We start from the raw sequence: 13,743 nt of genomic DNA, 5'->3' as shown, positions 1-13,743 counted from the left end.
AATTACAGATCGCTTTTTTTTTTTTTGCGGTCGCCGGTAAACAGTTAATTACCAGCGATCGCAAAACAGGGGTCGGTAAAAACCGACCCCGATCATGTTCTTTGGGGTCTCGGCTACCCCCGGCAGCCGAGACCCCAAACATCTTCCGGGTGCCGGGCGCACTGCGCATGCGCCCGCCATTTTTTCCCGGAAAAAAGATGGCGGCGCCCATCGGGAGCCACGAGGAGCACCGGGGGAGATAGGTGAGTATTGGGGGGCTATTGGGGGCCATCGGGGACACTATTTCTCTGTCCTCCGATGTGCGATCACATCGGAGGACAGAGAAATTAAATGGCAAATCGCGTTTTTTGTTTTTTTTGTTGTGACCGCCGGTAAACGGTTAATTACCGGTGATCACAACTTGGGGGTCGGTAAAAACCCCCCGAATCATGTTCTCTGGGGTCTCGGCTACCCTCGGCAACCGAGACCCCAGAGAAAATCCGACCCTGGGAGGCGCTATTCACTTTTTCCACAGCGCCGTTAATTAACGGCGCTGTGGTTTAAGTACCCTTAGCGGCCGCCGTTAAAAGGCGTATCGGCGGTCGTTAAGGGGTTAAAGGGCTCGTTCACACAAGTGTATAACACGGTTGAGGGCTATCCGATGTTTTATAGGATAGCACATAGACGAATATTATACTATGGTGCAAAGCAGATCTGTGTTTTTTTTCTCATGCAGGTTCGGACCACAAGAACCCATTCAAGTCTAAGAGAGAGTGTAAAACATTGGACTGCTTGAGCCGAGCATCATTTACATCATTGATCCGATTCTCTCGAAAGAGAGAATCCTCACTCGTGTGACTCCAGCCAAAGCCTTATAAATCCAAGCAAAGCTGGATAATTATATTAGTCCCCTATAAAAGGATCATTTAAAAAATGAAAAAACATTTAACAAACCTGAAATACATAATGTAATTATTCCTTTAATATTTCTATACAAACTGCATACCAGCTGTCCCTCAACTATACAGGTTCTAAGGCAATATCTTACCATATAAACAATAAAGATATAAATACAAACAGATGGATGTTAGTATTTTAGGGCAGATGTGCATTAACCTTTGGTTACAAGTTGTAAAGAGGTGGTTCGACGCCTCTCTTTTTCATGTGATCTGGTATCACGTGTGGGTAGATGCTGTTGAACTTGATTAGGACAGTTAAAGAGGGGATCATCCAGTCCCTACTTGGTCTCATCTGATTAATGAGACACCATAATCATTAGATGTGACATGTTTGGTGTCTGACGCTTGCCTCAGCAACTGTCCCGATCATGAATACCAGAGAAGTGCTGGTCAACTCCTTTAAGATGCAGCTATAGTGATCACATGACAGTAAAGTATTCTGTATACATGGTGAAATATTTAGGATTGTTATATCCATTCTACTTGCTGATGGTTATTGGTCACTGCATACAGTACATTTCCTAATCATCATTTAATGTTCTAAATTGCTTTCCCTTTTAGACTTGTAGTTTAACTTTTACTGTAACTTTACTTATTTAATTCATTAATAAAATAATTTTATAAAATAAGAAATGGCTATTTCCCTGTGTAATTTGTCTGTGATGTTTAACAAAATATAATTTCTTTGTTAAACATTTCCATATTCTCAATGTCCAAATGTCTTCTCCCCTGTGTGAGTTCTTCTATGTATAATGAGATCTCCTTTGCAAGTAAAACATTTCCTACAGTCTGGACATGAAAATGTTTTCTCCCCTGTGTGACATCTTTGATGTACAACCAGATTTGATTTCTTGTTAAAACATTTCCCACATTCTGAACAAGAAAATCCTATGTGTGAATTTTCTGATGTGCAATAAGACTTGTTCTGTTGGTAAAATATTTCCCACATTCTGGACATGAAAATGGCTTCTCCCCTGTGTGAGTGCTTTCACAGTGGGGCAAAAAAGTATTTAGTCAGTCAGCAATAGTGCAAGTTCCACCACTTAAAAAGATGAGAGGCGTCTGTAATTTACATCATAGGTAGACCTCAACTATGGGAGACAAACTGTGACAAAAAAATCCAGAAAATCACATTGTCTGTTTTTTTATCATTTTATTTGCATATTATGGTGGAAAATAAGTATTTGGTCAGAAACAAACAATCAAGATTTCTGGCTCTCACAGACCTGTAACTTCTTCTTTAAGAGTCTCCTCTTTCCTCCACTCATTACCTGTAGTAATGGCACCTGTTTAAACTTGTTATCAGTATAAAAAGACACCTGTGCACACCCTCAAACAGTCTGGTCTTCACCATAGTGGAGTTTGGAGTCAAAGAGCTGTCAAAGGACACCAGAAACAAAATTGTAGCCCTGCACCAGGCTGGGAAGACTGAATCTGCAATAGCCAACCAGCTTGGAGTGAAGAAGTCAACAGTGGGAGCAATAATTAGAAAATGGAAGACATTCAAGACCACTGATAATCTCCCTCGATCTGGGGCTCCACGCAAAATCCCACCCCGTGGGGTCAGAATGATCACAAGAACGGTGAGCAAAAATCCCAGAACCACGCGGGGGGACCTAGTGAATGAACTGCAGAGAGCTGGGACCAATGTAACAAGGCCTACCATAAGTAACACGCCACCATGGACTCAGATCCTGCTGTGCCAGACGTGTCCCACTGCTTAAGCCAGTACATGTCCGGGCCCGTCTGAAGTTTGCTAGAGAGCATTTGGATGATCCAGAGGAGTTTTGGGAGAATGTCCTATGGTCTGATGAAACCAAACTGGAACTGTTTGGTAGAAACACAACTTGTCGTGTTTGGAGGAAAAAGAATACTGAGTTGCATCCATCAAACACCATACCTACTGTAAAGCATGGTGATGGAAACATCATGCTTTGGGGCTGTTTCTCTGCAAAGGGGCCAGGACGACTGATCCGGGTACATGAAAGAATGAATGGGGCCATGTATCGTGAGATTTTGAGTGCAAACCTCCTTCCATCAGCAAGGGCACTGAAGATCAAACGTGGCTGGGTCTTTCAACATGACAATGATCCAAAGCACACCGCCAGGGCAACGAAGGAGTGGCTTCGTAAGAAGCATTTCAAGGTCCTGGAGTGGCCTAGCCAGTCTCCAGATCTCAACCCTATAGAAAACCTTTGGAGGGAGTTGAAAGTCCGTGTTGCCAAGCGAAAAGCCAAAAACATCACTGCTCTAGAGGAGATCTGCATGGAGGAATGGGCCAACATACCAACAAGAGTGTGTGGCAACCTTGTGAAGACTTACAGAAAACGTTTGACCTCTGTCATTGCCAACAAAGGATATTTTACAAAGTATTGAGATGAAATTTTGTTTCTGACCAAATACTTATTTTCCACCATAATATGCAAATAAAATGATAAAAAAACAGACAATGTGATTTTCTGGATTTTTTTGTCTCAGTTTGTCTCCCATAGTTGAGGTCTACCTATGATGTAAATTACAGACGCCTCTCATCTTTTTAAGTGGTGGAACTTGCACTATTGCTGACTGACTAAATACTTTTTTGCCCCACTGTATGTTTAATGAGATCTCGTTTGTAAGTAAAACAATTCCCACATTCTGAACATGAAAATGGCTTCTCCCCTGTGTGACATCTCTGATGTATAGTCAGATTTGCTTTGTTAGTAAAACATTTCCCATTCTGAACATGAAAATGGCTTCTCCCCTGTGTGACATCTCTGATGTATAGTCAGATTTGCTTTGTTAGTAAAACAATTCCCACATTCTGAACATGAAAATGGCTTCTCCCCTGTGTGACATCTCTGATGTATAGTCAGATTTGCTTTGTTAGTAAAACATTTCCCACATTCTGAACATGAAAATGGCTTCTCCCCTGTGTGACTACTCAGATGTATAGTCAGATTTGCTTTGTTAGTAAAACAATTCCCACATTCTGAACATGAAAATGGCTTCTCCCCTGTGTGACATCTCTGATGTATAGTCAGATTTGCTTTGTTAGTAAAACATTTCCCACATTCTGAACATGAAAATGGCTTCTCCCGTGTGTGACTGTTTTTATGTTTATCGAGATGTCCTTTGCATGTAAAACATTTCCCACATTCTGGACATGAAAGGAGATTCTCCCTTGTGTGAACTCTCTGATGTATAGTAAGATTTGTCTTCCTGGTAAAACATTTCCCACATTCTGAACATAAAAATGGTTTCTCCCCTGTATGAGCTGTTTGATGTTCAGAATCCCTTTTGTTATTATAATTTTCCTTAACGGTCTGTAATGACTCAGAAGATGAAACCTTTTGATAAGGAATAGATGACAGATTTTTGATGTGAAGTGCTGGCGATATATCTGGAATTATGATACCATAATCCGATGCTTCAAAATCAGTATATGTCAAATGTCCCTCTGACGCACAGTCATCTGCCAAGAAAAACAAATATTTTTTTAGAAATGCTGCCTTTAGAAACAAATTGGATTTAAATTCAATTACTAGCTGATGAAGACAGGGAAACAAACTGTATACTTCAATGCAAGGACTAGTAGATTATGATTCTAAGCGAAAAAGTTGTACAATTAACTTCTCATCTAATGCTAGCTTTTTCTTTTATAGCTTTATGTTTCACTGTGATTGTCACCAAATTTTGTAATGTAATGTTCAGTGGAGAATCATAAAGAGGCCTGTAAGTCAGTGCTACTAGGTGGTGTCTGTGTCATACACTCCCTGACATCTACATGAACTATAGCACAGATGGCAAAGTGGAGGAGCAAAATGGACGTGTACACTGAAGCCACGACGTTAGAGGAGGTGTAAGGTTGGAGTAGTACATGCATTTTTGTATGTATTTTCAATAGCAAAAATAATAAGCAAAGAGAAATTAGTTAATTAAAAATTAAAGGAGGACAAGTGAAATATTGGCTTTTAAGTAGTGATGTGCAAGTGTACTCGTTGTTCGGGATTTCCCGAGCACGCTCGGGTGACCTCCGAGTATTTGTTATTGCTTGGAGATATAGTTTTCTTCGCCTCAGTTGCATGATTTATGGCTTCCAGATAAGCTGAATACATGTGAGGAATGCCTGTTTGTTAGGGAATTCCCACATGTATTCAGCTTATCTGGAAGAAGTAAATCATGCAACTGAGGCAATGAAAACTATAAATCCGAGCAATGACAAATACTCGGAGGAAAACCCGAGCAACGAGTACACTCGCTCATCACTACTTTTAAGCCATATGGGAGAGCTAAAAAAAGAAGAGAAGCCAGCACCGCTGAAGGTCAAAACGCAATATCTAAAGTGCACATGCACATAATAAATTCTGACTGTATTTCAAATATGAGATATTTAGCAAATAATTGATCAATTGTTTGCGCTACCCCGCCACTTCACGGCAATCTCATAATGGGGCAGTCCTAACTCTACGTTTTTTATTTACATTGTGCCATTACGGCCTCCTAAATGTATAGAGAGTGAGAAAAAAAAAAAAAAGGACAGACCACATTACATAACATAACATGACAAACTGTACCTGGAGCATTGACAGAATCACTCCCTTAGTGCCAGGAAGGCGAGTGCGGATAGAGGCCGATCAGGTCCTGTGCGGACATATCAGATCTGGCCTCCACACTGCCAAACCAACACCAAAGTTAAAGGATGAAACTGGCTGAGGCACAGCTGCCTAATTAACTAGAGCCTGAGGCAGGGCAGGGCTGCTGTGTGTGTGTGCACAGCAGCCTATCAATCATAGTGAACCAAGACAGAATGGCGCATATGACCCAGCGTGCGCGGCAACAGTGGTGGTCAGACACATACCAATACAGAAGCAAAAAAAGAAGAGAAGCCAGCACTGCTGAAGGTCAAAACGCAATATCTAAAGTGCACATGCACATAATAAATTCTGACTGTATTTCAAATATGAGATATTTAGCAAATAATTGATCAATTCTTTGAGCTACCCCGCCACTTCACGGCAATGATATGTCCGCACAGGACCTGATCGGCCTCTATCCGCGCTCGCCTTCCTGGCACTAAGGGAGTGATTCTGTCAATGCTCCAGGTACAGTTTGTCATGAAATGTTATGTAATGTGGTTTGTCCATTTTTTTTTTTTTTCTCACTCTCTATACATTTAGGAGGCCGTAATGGCACAATGTAAATAAATAACGTAGAGCTAGGACTGCCCCATTATGAGATTGCCGTGAAGTGGCGGGGTAGCTCAAAGAATTGATCAATTATTTGCTAAATATCTCATATTTGAAATACAGTCAGAATTTATTATGTGCATGTGCACTTTAGATATTGCGTTTTGACCTTCAGCAGTGCAGGCTTCTCTCCTCTTTTTGCTTCTATATGGGAGAGCTGGTACACCTGAAAATTAACTTAAAGCAGTGTCATTATCCTATTACGACAGCCAGCATCTGGTCTTTGGGATATAATATTAATCATCCAGCTTAAGTTACATTAAATGTATTGTATATTCCATACAGAAATGTTTGGCCATTTCTGCATCAAGATGAGCTACGCTTCTTTGCCCAAAGTACTTAAGCTGATAAAAAATACAAAGAAGGATTCCAATAAAAAATGGGGCAAAACAAATATAAAGCTGATCTAGAAAAATTCTATTTGTACGTACAATATATTTGCTAAACTGTCACATGATTATGCTATAATGGAGTTGGCATGATCTTGCACTTCACTTCATACCAGCTGCATTAATAGAGTCCATGGCAGCACTGGTGGGGATGCTGCATGATGCATGTGGTCTCACAATCTAACCACATACATGGCAGATTAGTCACTCTGACAACTCTTCGTTTAGACAACTAGCTTCATTTTGTGATTGTGAGCATTATTACAAGTGTTTCTCACTAAATTTGAATATCATCAAAAAGTTAATTTACTTCAGTTCTTCAACAAAAAAGTGAAACTCATATATTACAGAGTCATTACAAACAGAGTGATCTATTTCAAGTGTTTATTTCTGTTAATGTTGATGATTATGGCTTACAGCCAATGAAAACCCAAAAGTCATTATCTCAGTAAATTAGGATAATTAACAAAAAACACAAGCAAAGGCTTCTTAAGGTCCTTCGGGGTATGTTTCCACGGTCAGTATTGGCAGCACTTTGGATGCAGCACATGTTCGCTCCATCCAAAGCGCTGCTGGCTTTTGTACGCGCGGTGATTCTGCATGTGTTCATTGAACCATGCGGAATCACAGCATCCTATACATTGGACTGTGATATTTATCTTGCTTAGACTGAGCTACTCCGCAAGATAAAATGACATGCTGCAATCTAGAAAGACGTGCCGCATGTGCGTATAAGCAGGGACACCGGAGGCTGCAATGTCCGGCCGCTGCGGCTGTACGCAGCATCCAATCTGCAGCGTTTACTGACCATTGAAACATACCCTTAGTCTGTTTCAGTAGGCTCCACAATCATGGGGAAGACTGCTGACTTGACAGATGTCCAGAAGGCAGTCATTGACACACTCCACAAGGAGGGTAAGCCTGAAAAGATCATTGCTAAAGAAGCTGGCTGTTCAGAGTGCTGTATCCAAGTATAATGGAAAGTTGAGTGGAAGGAAAAAAAGTGTGGTAGAAAAGGTGCACAAGAAACCAGGATAACTGCAGCCTTGAAAAGCTTGTTAAGAAAAGGCCATTGAAAAATTTGGGAGAGATTCACACGGGGTGGACTGCTGCTGGAGTCATTGCTTCAAGAGCCACCAAACACAGACGTAGCCAGTACATGATCTACAAGTGTTGCATTCCTTGTGTCAAGCCACTCATGACCAATAGACCACGCCAGAAGCATCTTACCTGGGCCAAGGAGAAAAAGAACTGGGCTGTTGCTCAGTTGTCCAAGGCGTTGTTTTCAGATGAAATTAAATTTTGCATTCCATTTGGAAAATCAAGGTACCAGAATCTGGAGGAAGAGTGGAGAGGCACACAATCCAAGCTGCTTGAGGTCTAGTATGAAGTTTCCACAATCAGTGATGGTTTGGGGAGCCATGTCATCTGCTGGTGTAGGTCCACTGTGTTTTATCAAGACCAAAGCCACTTCATGCTTCCCTCTGCCGACAAGCTTTTTGGAGATGGAAATTTCATTCTCCAAAAGGACTTGGCACCTGTCCACACTGCCAAAAGTACTGATACCTGGTTTAAAAACAACATTATATGATGTTGCACAAGAAACACTCCCTCCCCCAGGATTGCCCTCTTATATATGCTCCCAGGCCCTCTAGGTACATAGAAAAGTAGTCTTGAGATTCTGCTTGGCGGCAGCACATACAATAATACACAGACACTGACGGACATCAGTCACTCCATCTGTCAGAATGGCAGGACGAAATTTAGTATATTTGTCATATGGAAGATCTATCAGCAGTAGTAGCGGGAGACAACGAAGTTTGTTCTGTTGTGGCAACCCTGGATTCTCTTTAGGAACTCACCCGAATTATTTTCCTTATTTTCCTGAGAGAAAAGACTTCACAATACTGGGAAATAATTGATTTGGTCACCCCTCCTAGACACTTGTTTGATTCCCACTATTTATCCTTCCAAATAGGGAAAATATGGACTAAATATTTCCATCACTCCACCTTACTCCTCTCCACCCTGTCCTCACTTTGTTTGTCTTATCTCCTTGTATGATCATCTTCTTCTCTTCCCCCTTCCAATCTAATAGAATTTATATATCCTTCTTAGGTAGTATTCTGTCCAGCAATATGATTGCTGTCTAAAGTTTAGTCATATTTATGTCTCCGTTATTTCAGACAATGTCATTTTGGTGTGTATTAATTATATATATATATATATATATATATATATATATATATATATATATATATATATATATATAGCTCCTGCTGCTGGTTAGGCTGCAAGTGATCAGGCGACAAGGCTTCCATGGCTGACACCGCCTGCTTGCCTGCTGCTCCTTTAAATACTTTGAGGACACATTATCTTGACAAGGGTGCCACCACCTTTTTTTTTTTTTTCATACACCTGCTTGTTATATCCCAGTGTGTGTCCCTTTTTTTTCTGTGCCTTGATTGCACCACCTGTTTCCCCTTCTGCTCGTTGCCCAGCTGTGCGCGCGCTCTCCTCCCTGATGGCTCCTGCTGCATGCTCCTCTGCAGCTCTGACCCAGCGCACCCGCGTTATCTGCGCTGAGTATGCGCTCGCAGATCTGGTTAACAAACCCCCATGCGGCCGCCATGTTGCTCTTGACCCCGCACGCTCCCGGCATTCTACTTCCGGTGCGCGCCGGGGACACTTCCGCTACACGCTCCCAGCCTTGGCCCCTGGCTGTAATAGCTCACGGCCGGCACTTTACTTACTGTCTGTGCAGGAGACAGATCTGGCGTCCCTTACCTCCTCCACGTGTCGCCGCCATGACACTCCGCAGCCGCCCTCTCCAGGACCAGAGTTCTGCAGGAGGGAGCCAATATTACCATACTCCAGGTACATCAGTGAGGGGACACACTGTCAGGGAGGGTACCACACAGTGCCACTTATGTTATTTCCCTCTGGCATCCTGCACCTTGCGGGCTCCTTTTCACCCGGGCATTGCCTCGCGGGCTGAGTGGACACTGCATTTAACAGGGAGGGCACGGTAAATCATGGCCTCCACCAAGGACTCTATTCTACCCGAGCAAGAATGTGTCTCACGGGCTGCACAGCCATCACGTTCAACAGGTAGGACACGGCAAAACATGGCCTCTGTTGAGCTTACTTCAACCAGGCACCGATGTGCCTCAAGGGCTGCATGGCCACCAAATTCAATTGCCTTTCTTCACCCGGGCATTGCCTCACGGGCTGTGGCCATGCTTCGCTCAAGGAGGGCATGGCGAGACATGGCCTCCTAGGCAACTACCCTACCGATACCTGGCAAAAGATGCAGCAGCCCGGCTTCCCCAATACCACCCGCCCCAGGCATGGGCATCCTCTTCATTTTTTTAAGATTTTCATCTTGAGGATTCCCTGTCAAGGACAGGAAACCAACTGATGCGGAGAGAGGTGCCGCCCTTTTTATCTTGATGGTTTCCTGTCCTTGAAGAGAGGATCCCCTCTCTCGTTGTGCAGTCATGGGTGATGGAAAAAAATACCTAAGTGTGCAAGCGTGTACTTGGTCTTTCAACCCACCACATTCTTCACACATGGAACGGGAGAGGATGATAGCTGTTGCAAGCAGAATCCTCGATTCAATCTTCTTACAAGAAGGATCTGTAAGACTGACGCACAAAAGCTTGACAACATTCATGGTTGAAGTGTCAGCCATCATAAATGCCAGACCATTGACTCCAATTTCCAATGATCCTGATGACCCAACTGTTCTCAACTCAGCCCTGCTGCTTACGCAGAAGGCTGAACCTAATTGCTCTCCACCTGGAGAATTTAATGTTAAGGACCGTTACAGGAGTCGATGGAGACAAGTACAGAGTCTCTCCAATGTCTTTTGGGATAAGTGGAAAAACAGTATCTGCATACTTTGCAACAGAGGAGAAAGTGGCAAACCAGTAAGACTAACCTCCAGCCTGGCGATATAGTGCTAATGAAAGACTATCAGTCTCAGAGAAATGAATGGCCATTAGGTCTCATTACGCAGACATTCCCGAGTAAGGATGGAATCGTACAAAAGTTCAAAGTAAAAATAGGGATACAAGGCGGGACCAAATTGTTCCTCAGGCGAGTAAAGGAACTCGTTCTGCTGTTCTCGTCCAATAAACACAATAGTGACGTCGGCTGACGTCAAGCGGGGAGTGTTCTGTCCAGCAATATAATTGCTGTCTAAAGTTTAGTCATTTTTTTATGTCTCAGTTATTACAGACATTGTATTTTGTGTGTGTATTAATCCTTCCTATATTTTATATTGTAAGGTAACTGCACCATCTGCTGGCGGTTCAATGTTTGCATTCTAGTTTAATTTGCAATGTATTATGGGAAGTTCCTAGGGTATTGTGGGATTGTTCCAGTTGCACTGTGGTCTTATTATGACACTGTAAAGGTAACATCAGCCATTGCTTCAGGGGAGAAAAACACACCACTCGTTTTTCTTCATGCTCCTTGAACAGCCTGCTCTAAGCATAGTTGGTAAGCACTATCTATGTGTTACAGTCCTGTGTTTATCAATACTTTTGCTGTACTAAGTAGGTAATCATCAGTTTGTATTACCTCATGTTACCTGTGTATTACCTCATATTACTGTGTATTGCAGACTATGTGTATTTTATGCACTGTGCAGTTATATATTCTGAAATGCTCCTGTTATTGCATCTTATAGTTCCACCCTTTCCTGTCTCATCTACAAGCAATAAAAGAAGGTTACAATTTTACAGCCTCTTTTTCTTAAAGAAGACAGGGGGTTATTACAGGTCTTATTGCACACCCTATTAACGTGTATGAGGACAGTATAGGTAGCGATATTCACCAATGTTGTAGTACGTTTCTCGTTTGTCTTTTTTTTCTACTTGATATATCTTTAATATAATACAGAGAAAAGAGTATAGTGTATAAATTATCTTAAATGCATCTTTGATCAACTTGGATGTACAAGACTATAAACATACCGGAAGCAGATACCAAGTAAATTAAAAAAGTACATACATCTTTATTAAAAACACTTATTACATACATTTTTTTAAAATAATTTTTTACAAAAACTTTCTTCACTTCCACCACGATGGCTATATTTCACTTATTATCATGGTCTTTGCACTATATACATTGGAGGTAATTATTTACAGACACTATTTTACACTAATATCATATAAGAAAACAGGCTACACAATATGGCACTTCCTAGAACTCAAGAAAAACCTACACAAACATGGAAGCCAATGCCACAAATAAGAATAAAGTTTAAACAAATGAATATGCGCCTACATGTAATCTATAATAAGAAAAGTTGGATACATAACCTGTATATGCGGTACCTCACCCGACGCGCGTTTCGCGTAAGAAGAAGCTAAACGCGAAACGCGCGTTGGGTGAGGTACCGCATATACAGGTTATGTATCCAACTTTTCTTATTATAGATTACATGTAGGCGCATATTCATGGAGCACTTGCTATGGATTGTCTTTTACCCATGATAGCTTTTAATAGTATGGCTATGGCAGTAGCGATATGACTATAATAGTCTGGGATTTACTACTTATCTGCATTATTGCAACTACTTGTATGGCACTAAGCACTTTGTATACTATTCCCATGTGGCTAGTTATATATATATATATTAAGCACTGCACTTTTTATACCATCCCTATGTGGCTATATATACACTAAGTATTGCATTTTGTGTATTATTTTTATGTGGCTATATATGCATTAAGCACTGCACTTTGTATACTATCCCTATGTGGCTATGTATATATATTAAGCACTGCACTTTGTATACTATCCTTATGTGGCATATATTAAGTACTACACTTTATATACTATTTCTATGTGGCTATATATGCATTAAGCATTTCATCCTGTATATTATCCTTATATGGGTACATATTTAGCGTTACATTTTGGTTGATATATCCAGGGCATCTACATAGTTAGCCCTATTCTTGTTATTTGAATCTGGATTGGGTTTTTTTGCGTCTTTTTTTTGGATTGTTACTAGTATATGGATTTTTGTATACATACTTTGCTAACCATATTACCCTGTATATGGCGGCACTATTTTGTGCATTTGTGTCTCCGTTTTTGTGTGAAATGTTATTGTTTAATAAAGAATTTGTTTAAACTTTATTCTTATTTGTGGCATTGGCTTCCATGTTTGTGTAGGTTTTACTATTTTACACTAATTTGGCTCGCACTCACTTTTGAATCTATTTGCTCCCCACAAATAATTTTTTACTTTTTACTTTTTTCATATACTAGTTTAACATTTGTGTTTTACTCACTACTCACAAATTAACTTAATTTTAAGTATCACACTACTTTATATTTGTACTCATATTTATATATTTTATTTAAATATGGTCATCACCATCTGATTCCTTTTATTTCATCCATGCACCTCACTTGGTAATATATACTTAGGTAGTTACACATTTTAGTTTTTATATTTAGCTATATGGTGACACCTAATTATGCAATTACACATATTTAACAATCATTGCTATGTACTTATATATATCGATTATTTTGTATCAATAGACAGTGGTGCACTTTATTACAAGTCTCATTTATTAAGTTCCTAGCCAATTTTACTTTCTTACAGGTTTATTCCTCCATCCCCTATAGCCAGATTTCCTTAAAGGGACACTGTCACCTGAATTTGGAGGGAACAATTTTCAGTCATAGGGGCGGGGTTTTTGGGTGTTTGATTCACCCTTTCCTTACCCGCTGGCTGCAATATTGGATTGAAGTTCATTCTCTGTCCTCCGTAGTACATGCCTGCACAAGGCAATCTTGCCTTGCGCAGGCGTGTACTATGGAGGACAGAGAATGAACTTCAATCCAATATTGCAGCCAGCATGCAGCCGGCGGGTAAGAAAAGGGTGAATCAAACACCCAAAAACCCCGCCCCTATGACTGAAAATTGTTCCCTCCAAATTCAGGTGACAGTGTCCCTTTAATATCCATGAACAATAGGTGGTGTTAAATTTCATGATAGAATCTAGTCAGCAAACTCTAAGGGTACCGTCACACAGTGGCATTTTCATCGCTACGACGGCACGATTCGTGACGTTCTAGCGATATAGTTACGATCTCGCAGTGTCTGACACGCAGCAGCGATCAGGGACCCTGCTGAGAATCGTACGTCGTAGCAGA

The 13,743-nt window shown here is 41.1% G+C and overlaps 1 protein-coding gene across 1 annotated transcript in view; it reads right to left on the bottom strand.

Annotated features, from left to right (window-relative positions):
• Positions 1-3,505: 3,505 nt before the first annotated feature.
• LOC143766275 (oocyte zinc finger protein XlCOF8.4-like) overlaps positions 3,506-13,743 on the bottom strand; it is a 35,937-nt gene continuing 25,699 nt past the window's right edge. The window contains exon 7 of the mRNA XM_077253821.1: positions 3,506-4,392. Within this exon, the coding sequence (XP_077109936.1) occupies positions 3,638-4,392 (755 nt within the window). The 3' untranslated portion in view covers positions 3,506-3,637. The remainder of the gene's footprint in view (positions 4,393-13,743) is intronic.

This window comes from Ranitomeya variabilis, chromosome 4, assembly GCF_051348905.1.
Source record: "Ranitomeya variabilis isolate aRanVar5 chromosome 4, aRanVar5.hap1, whole genome shotgun sequence".
Taxonomy (NCBI): Eukaryota; Metazoa; Chordata; class Amphibia; order Anura; family Dendrobatidae; genus Ranitomeya; species Ranitomeya variabilis.
This window is presented reverse-complemented; position numbering and strand designations above follow the sequence as displayed.